The 13,634-nt window shown below is 40.5% G+C and overlaps 1 protein-coding gene across 2 annotated transcripts in view; it reads left to right on the plus strand.

Moving 5' to 3' along the window:
* The window catches only part of LOC126177062 (uncharacterized), a 219,159-nt gene that overhangs the window by 137,389 nt on the left and 68,136 nt on the right, over window positions 1–13,634 (plus strand). For both annotated transcript variants that reach the window (XM_049924298.1, XM_049924299.1), the window contains 2 exons: window positions 656–843; window positions 7,743–9,285. In XM_049924298.1, the coding sequence (XP_049780255.1) occupies window positions 656–843; window positions 7,743–9,285 (1,731 nt within the window). The remainder of the gene's footprint in view (window positions 1–655; window positions 844–7,742; window positions 9,286–13,634) is intronic.

A 13,634-nucleotide genomic window follows, 5' to 3' on the forward strand; every position in this document is an offset into this window, starting at 1 on the left:
AATATTAATGAAAATTCAGCTCAATAACAGATATTTCAGTCTATACTCATTAGAAACTTATTCATGAACTGGAGTTACTAGTTGTAATTACTCCTCTTTCTTTTCTTCCTTCTTCTCCTCCCCCCTCCCCCTCTCTCACATGTTTGTGTTTTTTATTCAAATTAGCTGGCATGAACTTGTTGGATGTACTTCTTTCTTGCTTTACATTTGTTAGTTTCAGGAGGTCACCTACAGCTTAATATAGAGCCTGAACTAAAGGAAAACTTAGCTTATTTTTCACATAAACAAAACCATTTTAGAGGTAAAGTCAACGTTACATGCCAGAAAAAATTCTGATATCAATCAGGCTTTAGATATAAGGCCTTTTTATTGCTACCAATAATGCTTTAGTTAACTATCTCTGCAAGCAAGAAACATCATAATCAATAAGTATACATAAAATGTGATGTACACTGTATTAATGATCTTATTATAGTGTGAATGTGTACTCAAATTAATTACTTACCAATAAATGTTACAAACAGAAGTATCTTTTGAGCAAAATATAATATTGCTTGCATAAACATTGAAAATCATAATAATGAAGGAAACATTTCATATGAAATACATAACATAAATCTCTTGAATTAAACAGAAAATATGTCTTGTATTACAGGTGGAAGAAGAGTGTTGCAAGCTAGTTTCAAAAATAACTGCAATGCATTCTACAGCATATGGTTTCAACAAAGAACTGATAAAAAAGTGCAAGATGTATGCTGACAGAGTATTTCAAGAAAACAAATGTCTTTCTGACAAATTAATGGATGATGAAAATGGAAATCCATATTTATCTTCTGGTAAAAGGTATGTGAAGATAGTTTTCTACATGTGCACAATGATGCCCATACAATTTTGTGTTGTGTTTACTTTGAAACTGATGAGTGACTTACTCATCTTTCTGTCTCACTATGCTAGTCCACTCCTAACAGCCATATGGATGAATGAAAAAGTAGCAAATGACTGCAACAGAGGCATGCTCTTCAAGCTCCCCAAGAAAGGAGACCTATCGGTTTGTGATAATTGGATAGTTGGAGAGACATCACACTGCTGTCAGTCTCAAGCAAGATCCTCTCATGAATAATCCTAAATAGGATAAAAACACTTGTACACAAGAAAATAAGAAGAGAACAACCAGGATTCAGGGAAGGTCACTCCTGCATTGACCAGATACATAACTTGAGAATACAGTAGTAGCTGAACATTCATATGAATACCAGTCACTGCTTTAGATGCTGTTTGTAAACTCTGAAAAGGCCTTTGACAGTATAATTAGAACAAAAATATGGAACTCACTGCAAACTTTTGGATTTCATAAGAAAATAATTGCTCTTGTCAAACGTATGTACGAAAATATGTGCCAGCTTTAACATCAGTCTCTGCTTTCAGATCTAATAGCAGTGAAAGCAGGAGTTAAGTAAGGGTGCGTGCTCTCATTGATACTATTTAATCTGAATCTGGTAATGATGCAAACAATGGATAAAGTGAGAGGAATAAAATGGAGCCATGGAACACATCTAGAAGACCTAGATTTTGCAGATGACCTTTGCCGTCTAGCCCACAGCCTCTACAACATGAAAGAGAAACTGAAAGGTGTAATGAAGAAAGTCGGTTTGAAAATTAATGCCCAAAAAACAAAAGACATGTGGGTAAATGATAACAACACCGCAGAGCTTAAACTTGGGAGCCAGTTAATCGAAAGGGTGGGTAAGTTTTGTTACCATGGAAGCATGATAACACTATATAGTGGGGCTACAGAGGACGTTAACAGCCACATCAGCAAAGCCAAAGGTACTTTTACAAACCTCCACTCTACCTGACAATTGAAGGAAATAACAATGAAGACCAACTTGCAGATATTTGAAAGTAATGTAAAATCTGCACTTCTATATGAATGTGAGACATGGAAAGTGATAAAGCAGCTAATCTATAAGCTGAGGACATTCAGTAACAGATGTCTGAGGAACATCCTTTTAGTATGATGGCCAAACAAAATACTCCGGGAAAGAACTGGCCAGAAGCCAACTGAGCTCCAAATAAGAAGCAGGAAATGGAGATGATTAGGACATACACTTAGGAGACCAAATGAACATATCGCGAAGGAAGCACGTTATTGGATCCTGCAGAAACGACGGAGACTAGGCAGGCCCAAAATGATGTGGAGATTTGATTTGATCTGATTTATTATTGGTCCTGTAGATCATACAATTTGTACAGCAAAGCACATCATGATATAGGACAAGTCAATTTGAGAAATTATGTTAAGATGATATATGATGAGAGATGACAGTAGTGGCACATAACTCACATAGCAGAATACATATAGGATATATAGACAAAATATAAAAAGGTGGTGTGTGATGAGAGATGGCAGTGGTGCATACTGCACATAGCAGAATACATATAAGAGAATACGGACAGAATATGAGTAACAAACAATAATTAAATTATCTTACTAAGTGGAAATATCTACAAGTGAATATACAGCTTATAACAAGTAATTAAAATATTGTGGTACATAGTTCACATAGTAGAATACATATATGAGATACAGACAGAATATATATAAGATACAATAATTAAATTATCTTACTAAGTAGAAACATCTACAACTGAATAAACAGCTTATTGCAAGTAATTAAAATTTTGTTTCAAGAAATTCATGTACAGAATAGTAACAGTGATTTAGTAACAATTCCTTTAATTATATCTAATTATTTTTGGGTTTTTGCTTGTTTTTATGTCTGTTGGGAGGTGGTTGTATATTTTAATGCCCAGACATTTAACCCCATTCGCATATAATTTTGTGTTGTGGGCTATAATTTGTAACTGTGTTTTGTTTCTGGTGTCGTGTGTGGCGGTCTGCATTTCTGTCGAGGGCGTCCAAGTGCTGTACTGTAAAACAAGCTAGTTCCAATATATAGAGGCATGGCAGTGGCAGGATTTTTAGCTGAAGCAGAAGGCCAACAGCAAGGAATAGGCTGGGAGGAAGTGAAAATACTAGCAGGAGACAGAAGAAGATGACAATCCCTTGTTGAAGCCCTATGCTCCACTTAATAATAAATAAATAATGCAGATGTGTGCCTGAGAGTTTGGTGGTGGTTGAGGGAACTGCATATATCTTGGAAATATTGCACATTGTCTTGAATGTTATATTAGTTGATCTTCATGTGTTATTCACAGCTTACTGTTTCACATCTACAGGTGGTTTATGGTATCTGTTACTGAGCTTCCAGGAAGTGAGCCTTACATTCCCTGATGATGTTATAACATCTCTGTGGCCTTGTCTCCTTACACTAAGAACTTCTGTTTTGAAATTTTGCTTGTCATTAGAATATTCTCTTTGAATATGTGCAGTCTGAATTAACTTCACAGGTGAAAAAGTTTTGAACATTCCATCTGTGACTATGTTGGCTGGTAGTTTTAATCTGACATTTTTAAAAATTTTGCATTTCATATTTGACAGTCAGATATTTGACTGTGTTTATTAATAAACATGAATTTATTGATGTTTGTTTGATTTTGGCACTAAGCCATTTTGAAATGAAAATTTTCATAATGTGAGTGAAGTGTAGTAGTTATGATATACTTTCATAGATCCTGACCGTTTATGAGTACAAATTAAAATTACCATGGAACCAAATTCTGTGACATTATAGACTGAGAACAAAGTTTTGTGTTCACTAAAATTTCAAATAAATGAAACCTTATGACACTACCAGCCACAAAACACATAATCTCACAAAATCCTATGCACTAACTGCTCCATCATGTTGATTTTACACTGACCATATCTAATGGCTTTACCCATTAATGAGGATATACTTCAATGTATTGTTGTGTAGGATATCAGTCAATAAAAATGTACATAACATACTATGTTACTCAGTTCAATGTCCTCATTGTTGGCAAGTAACTGAGTCTAAACATTTTAGAAGAAACTTGTTAGTTACAGATCTCATATAATCATATTCACAATAAACATATTTCTGCCGAATAAATAAATTGAACATAAGTTCACATATTTATTCAGAAACATTTTTATGTTGTTGCAAGTTAGTCATTGGCAGGTTTAGGCAACTGATACTGATACTCCTTTCCAGACAATAATTTTACTATGATATAAAATTGGTCACCATTGACAAACAATGTGTTATGCTCAAACAATCACTTAGGGAACATGTAAGGAACTTACACTTTCACTGCTGTTATTATGGTCTCCTAGTCATATTAATTGTCATGCAGGATGCAATGCAAGACAAGAGAAAAGGGAATACTATAACAATATGATCAGAGAAGCAGAGGATGATTTCCAACATCACAGGACAAGGCAGATGTATCAAAATATAAAAAATCCTTTGGTAAATTCAATAAAAGGGAACAGTTTGTAAAGGATCAGTATGGGAAAATATTGACCAACAAAAGTACCATACAAAAAAGATGGAAGACATGCTTTTCACAACTTCTCAACTGCAATGACCCACACTCTTACTTTAAACTGGAAGAACCTGATACAATTGATACAGATGATGCAGTTACTAATCCATCAGTAAACAAAATACAGCAAGCAATAAAGAAATTGAAGAATAACAAGGCTTGTGGCGAGGACAAGATACACTCCTGGAAATGGAAAAAAGAACACATTGACACCGGTGTGTCAGACCCACCATACTTGCTCCGGACACTGCGAGGGGGCTGTACAAGCAATGATCACACGCGTGGCACAGCGGACACACCAGGAACCGCGGTGTTGGCCGTCGAATGGCGCTAGCTGCGCAGCATTTGCGCACCGCCGCCGTCAGTGTCAGCCAGTTTGTCGTGGCATACGGAGCTCCATCGCAGTCTTTAACACTGGTAGCATGCCGCGACAGTGTGGACGTGAACCGTATGTGCAGTTGACGGACTTTGAGCGAGGGCATATAGTGGGCATGCGGGAGGCCGGGTGGACGTACCGCCGAATTGCTCAACACGTGGGGTGTGAGGTCTCCACAGTACATCGATGTTGTCGCCAGTGGTCGGCGGAAGGTGCACGTGCCCGTCGACCTGGGACCGGACCGCAGTGACGCACGGATGCACGCCAAGACCGTAGGATCCTACGCAGTGCCGTAGGGGACCGCACTGCCACTTCCCAGCAAATTAGGGACACTGTTGCTCCTGGGGTATCGGCGAGGATCACTCGCAACCGTCTCCATGAAGCTGGGCTACGGTCCCGCACACCGTTAGGCCGTCTTCCGCTCACGCCCCAACATGGTGCAGCCCGCCTCCAGTGGTGTCGCGACAGGCGTGAATGGAGGGACGAATGGAGACGTGTCGTCTTCAGCGATGAGAGTCGCTTCTGCCTTGGTGCCAATGATGATCGTATGCATGTTTGGCGCCGTGCAGGTGAGCGCAACAATCAGGACTGCATACGACCGAGGCACACAGGGCCAACACCCGACATCATGGTGTGGGGAGCGATCTCCTACTCTGGCCGTACACCACTGGTGATCGTCGAGGGGACACTGAATAGTGCACGGTACATCCAAACCGTCATTGAACCCATCGTTCTACCATTCCTAGACCCGCAAGGGAACTTGCTGTTCCAACAGGACAATGCACGTCCGCATGTATCCCGTGCCACCCAACGTGCTCTAGAAGGTGTAAGTCAACTACCCTGGCCAGCAAGATCTCCGGATCTGTCCCCCATTGAGCATGTTTGGGACTGGATGAAGCGTCGTCTCACGCGGTCTGCACGTCCAGCACGAACGCTGGTCCAACTGAGGTGCCAGGTGGAAATGGCATGGCAAGCCGTTCCACAGGACTACATCCAGCATCTCTACGATCGTCTCCATGGGAGAATAGCAGCCTGCATTGCTGCGAAAGGTGGATATACACTGTACTAGTGCCGACATTGTGCATGCTCTGTTGCCTGTGTCTATGTACCTGTGGTTCTGTCAGTGTGATCATGTGATGTATCTGACCCCAGGAATGTGTCAATGAAGTTTCCCCTTCCTGGGACAATGATTTCACGGTGTTCTTATTTCAATTTCCAGGAGTGTATATGCTGAGTTATTAAAGAATGGAGGCCCACAGCTGGTATTAGAAATACAGGCTTTAATAGAAACAATTTGGGAGACAGAAACCATTCCTGCAGATTGGAAAACTGCAGTTGTGTGCCCCATATTTAAGAAGAATGATCCACTTGTTTGTGATAACTACAGAGGAATTGTCTTACTGGATGTCACCTACAAAATCTTATCGAGCTGCCTATTAAACAGGCTGATGCTAATAACAGAAGAACTGATTGGGAACTACCAATGCGGATTCCACAGAAACAGATCCACATAAGATCCCTTATTCACCCTAAGACAAGTAACTGAGAAGGCATGGGAATTCACTGTAGATGTCCACATATTATTCGTAGATTTTAAAAAGGCCTATGATAGCATACACCAACAGACACTCCTAAATATAATGAAGGAATTTAAAATACCATCAAAATTAATCAGATTAGTTAAATGTGTATAGATGAAACTTTATGTCACATAAAGACACCAGTAGGAGAAACTGAAGATTTTAAGGTGTACACTGGACTGAGACAAGGGGATGCCATTTCACCTATTTTATTTAACCTTGTCCTAGAGAAGATCAATAGAGAATTTTCTAAAACCAGCGCACAAGATATCCAGATACAGGATGTGAACATTACAAGACTTGACTATGCAGATGATGTAGCACTAATAAGTAGTTCCAAAAGAGAATTAATCAGAATGATACAAAATTACCACAAAATTGCTGAGAAAACAGGATTACATGTTAATGAATAAAAGACAGAATACCTGCCCATAAGTATGAAAACCAGAAAAGATGCACCTCTGACTGTAGATGGATTCTATTTCAAGACTGTTGACCACTTCAAGTACCTAGGAAGTCTTTTTAGTAATAACAACAGAACAGTTATATCAAAGGTGCCCGTTTATCAACAGCAAACAATACACTTTTTAGTTTCATCAAAATTCTAAGAAAAAGATCACTTAGCAGTAACTTCAAAATCCACTTATATCAATCGACTATTACACCTGTGATGTTATAGGGATGTGAAACATTAATATTTAGAAAGAAAGATGAAGAAAAACTGTTAATATTCGAAAGAAAAGTGCTAAGGAAAATTTTTGGACCTGTATACGACGAAAATAACATGGAATGGAGAATAAGAAGAAATGAAGAATTACAAGGGCTGTACAAACACCGTAGCATCGTCAAAGTGCACAAGAGGAGAAGGTTGAATTGGACAGGCCATATAGCAAGAATGACAGAGAACAGACTACCTAAAATGGCATTCAGCAGAACAATAAATGGAACAAGAGGAGGGAGAGTCGGAATCAGACGGCAGGATAACATTCGGGAGGGCACAACTAGGATGAACAGCAACAGCAACTGGACAAACAGCGCATTGGATAGGTAGAAGTGGAAGAGGCTCATAGAGCAGGTGTATGGTTGATAAGGCCCTTGCCATATGTAAAGTAAAGTAAGTAATTATTATACTTCCAGTATACCAGGACCATAAAAACAGTAGGACTCCAGCACCAAATAAAATGTAAAAAACATTATACATTGTGGTCGTGTCCATAATTTGTAGAACAAATAACCAGATTAACATCATGTTTTCACTGTGTCATTGTTGAAGTACTACTTCGAATAACAAGAATGCTATTTTTTTGTTCCAGAAATCTGCAAGAGCCACCACAGGAATCTGTAGCACCTGATGCAAACTCTGTTACACAGGAACACACCCGTATGGGTGAACGTGATACTCAAGGGTATTCTGAAAATAGCAGCACCATTGCTGTGCCTAAAACTCCAACAAAAAGTTTCCAAAATGGTAAATTTACCTCAAACAATTCCAGGAACAACTTGAAGCTTAAGGAACTATCCACAACATCCAAGATCTCTGGTGATATACAATTAAATGTGAAAAATTTGAGTAACCCTGGAATGTCTGAAAGATCTAGACTAAATATATTTTCTTCTCTGTCAAATAGAGGTGCAACGTTGAGCCAATATGAAAATCAACATGTTATAACAGACAGACAGTGTGCTCACACCATGTCACAAACTCATGCAGATAATCATAGGCATGTAAAAATTTTTGGAGATTTCTTAGATACCTCTCAGTTCTATCCACGATATAGTGAAGTATACAAAAAACAAGAAAATTTGAGCCAAAACACTGAAAGAGTGGGGCACACAAAAAAAAGTTTTAGAGAAGTTTCAAATATGAGTTTTCTTAGCACGTATCATTTGTTGGACTGCGTGCTTGAACTTTCCAAGCATCACAATGAAGATCTACAGCCAGCCATAAACAGAAATGAAGAAGATGAAACAGGCAGTAATCATGAGCAACAGAAATCTGTAGCCACACAGACTAAAGAGAGCAGTATAGCCATTAGCTCACATGGTAGTAAAGAACAGTGTGATGTCAAAACCACAGTACAACAGCAAACTCCAGTGATCTCTAATGACACTGGCAGTGGGTCTGAAACTGGGGAATCTGACTCATTTAAACTGATTCAGGCGCTAAATATTATCCTTATTAAAGACAGAGATTGTAATAGTAAATATGGTATTAAAAAACAATATCTTGAAACTGATTTTGATTGTGATACATTTGACTTGGTGCAAGCAATAAACATGCCTGTCATTAGAGCAGCAGTCATTGAAACAACTTTCATAAATCCTCATGAAATTTGTGAAGCAATCAATGATTTAACTGTGGATTCTTTTAATGGTGAAGAAGCTGTTCTCCAGGAATATGATGATAATTCTGAAAATGATTCAGAAATGTGTGAAGATTCAATGTCTCATGATTATGAAAATATGTCAGAAACATCTAACTGCAGACAATATACTTACAGTGGAGGAACTGCTGAAATGTCAAGTGATAATGAATGCATAGATTCAGAGGAACATTATTATGAAAATATGACTGTAGAAAATCATGAGATACTCCCAAAGGATGATTATTCATTTTCTGTAGCAGATGCTTATAAAAACACTTTGGAAAATGGTGATATACACAATGAATTTGCACTGAGAGGACAAAGCTACAAATCTAGCCTCAGCCTAAGAAAACTTCAGAAACTCAGAGAATCATTCAGAAGCAATAAACAAAGAAATTTAGAAGAAGAGAGATATAGTAATGATGAGTTTGAGCAATTGTCCCAGATTTCGCTTTATCAGAACTTCAGTTTCTCCAGCTTACCAGTCTTTGTAAGTAATTACAACTTACTTTATAATATAACTATTTTTACTATGCCTTCAATCCTATCGTAAGTTTTACTACATTGTATAGGCCTACTTCTTTGCTTGCATGTGACAGTACACATATACCTCTAGCACATGTTGCTCTTACGGAAATTCTGTTTTTGTCTTTTCCTATTCTACTGTTTTCCTAACAGTAGTTTAGGATGCATACTTGTCAAAGTTCAACAAATAGATTGCAGTCCATAAGTTGTCATTGTTTCCCCAGAACACTGTCGTGCAGTCTTGATGAGTTGATATTGTGTATTCCTTCACAACCTAAGTATTTGTATATACAAGCTGATAATGATTTGTTTCTAATAAAAATTTTATTAGTTCATGGAAGTGATTTCTATGTAAAGCACTCCACTGCTACTGCTTGGTTATAGTCATTTCATTTCACTTTATACTTGGGTAATGCCCATATCTGTCTTAGTGTTGACAGTGATGAATTACTTATACTGCATTACTGACAAATGAAGAAAAAAATTGTTTATATCTCTATAGATTTAAAAAAGTATGTATCTATGGACTTTCTAACTATTTCATGCCCATCTATACTATTTCTCAGTGATCCTGAAACAGCCTTGGTAATATCCTATGATCTCTTCTAATTATAATTTGAACCAAACAGTGGATGTAGTTTGCGTTCTCCTGAACAATAGCCCACTCATACAATTATATTCTTATCATTAGTTATTAACCTGTAGATCTGGTAAAATATAATTCTGTACATGACTCTTACAGACAGTATAGAACAAATCAAGAATACTAAATTTGTATATAGTAGCAGCAACTGTGTAAGAAAATAAGGTCATTTAAAAGAAACAACGAAAGATATTTTTAATATGGCAACAGAGCAGCTACCACAACTTTGTAAATAACCACATTATTTTGTAACATTGATACCTGATTTGTAGCAGTCAAAGCCTTGGTGGACTACCTCTTGTTGTGCCTTGAAACACGAAATGACCTGCCCACCATTCTTCCCACCCCTCCCACAGTGGTATTCTGCTGACCCACAAACCTACACAATATACTCGTCCACCCTACACAACCCCTGCTCCCAACCCCTTACCTCATGGCTCATATCCCTGTAATAGACCTAGATGCAAGGCCTGTCCCATACATCCTTCCACCACCACCTACTCCAGTCCAGTCACAAACATCACCTATCCCATCAAAGGCAGGGCTACCTGTGAAACCAGTCATGTGATGTACAAGTTAAGCTGCAACCATGGTTCTGCATTCTATTTGGGTATTCATAAAGCAGTGTGGTTTGTTCAAGAAAATGTACATATTTTTACAAAAAAAAAAAAAAGAAAAGAAAAGAAAAAAGAAATCCACTGTCATTCAACCAATCATTCTAATGATGTATCTATAATTAGCCATTGCCTATGTTAAGGACACAGCAAAGGAAGTTCTATGCAATAAGCTACATGAAAGCTTAAACTGAAATACAGAAGGACTCAGAAGAAAAGTAAAAATGTTACTTTAGAAAAACTGCCTTTAAACACCAGAACAATTTATAAATGACAGCCTAAAATAATCAAACTGAATATTTGTTTACCATAAATTTATAGCTGATTAGCTCATTCTACAGATGTTACAGCTATTTTCTGTATTATAAGTCTAATATAACCAAGTGAAATAGTTTCTTAAATACCATTAGTTTTATCTGATTAATTTCCGAGATGTAACTCTTTTATTCCTGTTATGAGATTTGTTGTGGGTTGGCAAGAGAGCCAACACCAGGTACTAGAGGAAGCCGAAAGGCACGTGTTTTAGCTCGCGCAGGCTGGCGTGAGGTCTGGAACAGGACAAGGAAATTAGACTTTAGAAAAACAGATGTAGTGGGTGGAATACTTAACTTTAATCCATTAATGATGAGCCTTGCTCTTGACAGTACGTGATTACAGTATCAATAGTAACTGGTAATGGCGCCTTGCTAGGTCATAGCAAATGACGTAGCTGAAAGCTATCCTAACTATCATCTCGGCAAATGAGAGCGTATTTTGTCAGTGACCCATCGCTAGCAAAGTTGGCTGTACAACTGGGACGAGTGCTAGGAAGTCTCTCTAGACCTGCCGTGTGGTGGCGCTCGGTCTGCAATCACTGATAGTGGCGACATGTGGGTCCGACGTATACTAATGGACCGCGGCTGATTTAAAGGCTACCACCTAGCAAGTGTGGTGTCTGGCAGTGACACCACATTCCTCCCCCACAAATCGGTGTACGGTTGTGGCATAAGGCTTCCGCCCGCTGTGGGGAGGACCCCATGTTGACATATGCGACGAGGTGGGGAGCCTAACAACAGGCGAGGCTGTGCCACCCGCACCCTGCCATTCGGACCATGGGGAGCTAGGAAACGCCTGAAAACCTGCTCCAGGGTGCACACCAACATGCGGTGTATGTGCCCGTAGAGAGACAGGAGGGGCCGAAGGGTCGACCTCCATCGGGCCGGGGCACCCGACGGGCGAAGACGACATATGGTCCGGAGCGGGCAAGAGTTCCATGTCGGAGGACAACTGGTCACGGGAAGTGATCGGCGGCGCGTGACCCAGGAAGACGCCCGGCGGTTGCAGCGACGTGTCCACTGCGGACATCGCTGGCGGGAGAACAGGTGGCAGCGTCGCGTCGCCATGGGGCAAAATAGAAGGCAGCGTCGGTAACACCTGGGGCTGAGGCGAGCCAGTAGATGGGTCCCCAGGGCACTGACCAGACGGCACCATCGCTGAAAGCAGACGGGGAGCGGCAGATCCCGTGTGACGACAGAGGTGCAGCTGATTGAGATGCCGACGCACCTCACCAGAGGCCCCGAAAACCAGATACATATCGCGGCCGAGGCAGTGAAGGATGCGCCCTTCGAGCCAACGCCGTGAACCTCGACAGTGGTGGTAGTAGACAACCTCGCCTGGGACAAAAGCAGGTTTCTGCCACTGCACAGGAACCCGATGCGGCAGATGTAGCAAAGACGTCAAGGTGCGATGAGGGCGACCGTGAAGCAACTCAGCCGGCGAGTGACCATCTCGGGGCTGAGAGCGATACGAGGACAAAAAGAGCAATAACATGCCCTCCCAAGAATGCGACTCTTTCAATTTCAACATCTGTGACTTGAAAGTCCTGACCAATCAGCGGCACCGTTTGACTGTGGCAAAAATGGCGCGGACGTCAGATGTTGAATACCATTGGCCTTGCAGAATGACTGAAATCCTGCGGACACGAATTGTGGGCCATTGACAGAAACAATAGTCTGTGGAAGACCTTCAATGCAAAAGATAGCGGATAATGCTTGGATGGTGGCAGATGACGTCATGGAAGGCATCCGGACAACAAAAGGAAAATTACTGAATGAATCTACCACAACCAACCATCAAGCATTCCAGAATGGACCAGCAAAATCGATGTGTAAGCGTTGCCAAGGGGAAGTGGCTTTTGGCCATGCAAAGAATTTCCGCGGTGGTGCTGATTGTTGTTCGGCACCCACCATGCAAGGAGAGCACATATTCGTAATCGCGGCATCGATTCCGAACCAAGTACAGTGCTGACGAGCAAGTTGTTTCGTTCTCACTATACCCCAATGTCCTTGGTGGAGAAGCTGTAAGACAGAGGACTGTAATGAACGTGAGACCACGACCCAGGACTGATCATTATCTGAACGCAACAGCAAAACACCACATTGTACAAGAAGTCTCTGCTTGTGAGCAAAAAATTGGCAAACCAACGGATCCCCGATCCATGACTTTGACATGGGCCATTGCGTAGCAACAAAACGCAGAATGGTAGCAAGGACAGGGTCGGCAGCTGTGGCTGTAGCTACATGACGAAAATCAATCGGAAACGATTCGACCACGTCATCGGTTTCCGAATCAATGAACATGCAAGCAAGTTCGGAGGAATCGAATGCTCTATCCTTAGCAACAGGCAAATGGGACAACGCATCGGCGTTTCCATGCTTAGCAGTGGACTGATACAAGATATCGTAGTGGTACTGCGAGAGCAAAATAGACCAGCAAATGAATTTCTGCACTGTACGTGGAGGTACAGGCTTGGCCAGATGAAAAAGCGATGTCAAAGGTTTGTGGTCTGTGATGATGGTAAAGTGACGACCATACAGGAAATCATGAAACTTTGTAACACCAGATACGAGAGCCAATGCTTCTTTCTCGATCTGTGAATAATTTTGTTGCGCAGACGAGAGCAATTTGGATGCAAAGGCAATAGGGCGATTGTGCGAACCAGCTTTGTGTGCCAGCACAGCACCGATCCCAAAATCCGATGCATCCACCATCAACAAAAGTGGCTTCCGGGGATCGAAT

Source organism: Schistocerca cancellata, chromosome 3 (genome assembly GCF_023864275.1).
Source record: "Schistocerca cancellata isolate TAMUIC-IGC-003103 chromosome 3, iqSchCanc2.1, whole genome shotgun sequence".
Lineage (NCBI taxonomy): Eukaryota > Metazoa > Arthropoda > Insecta > Orthoptera > Acrididae > Schistocerca > Schistocerca cancellata.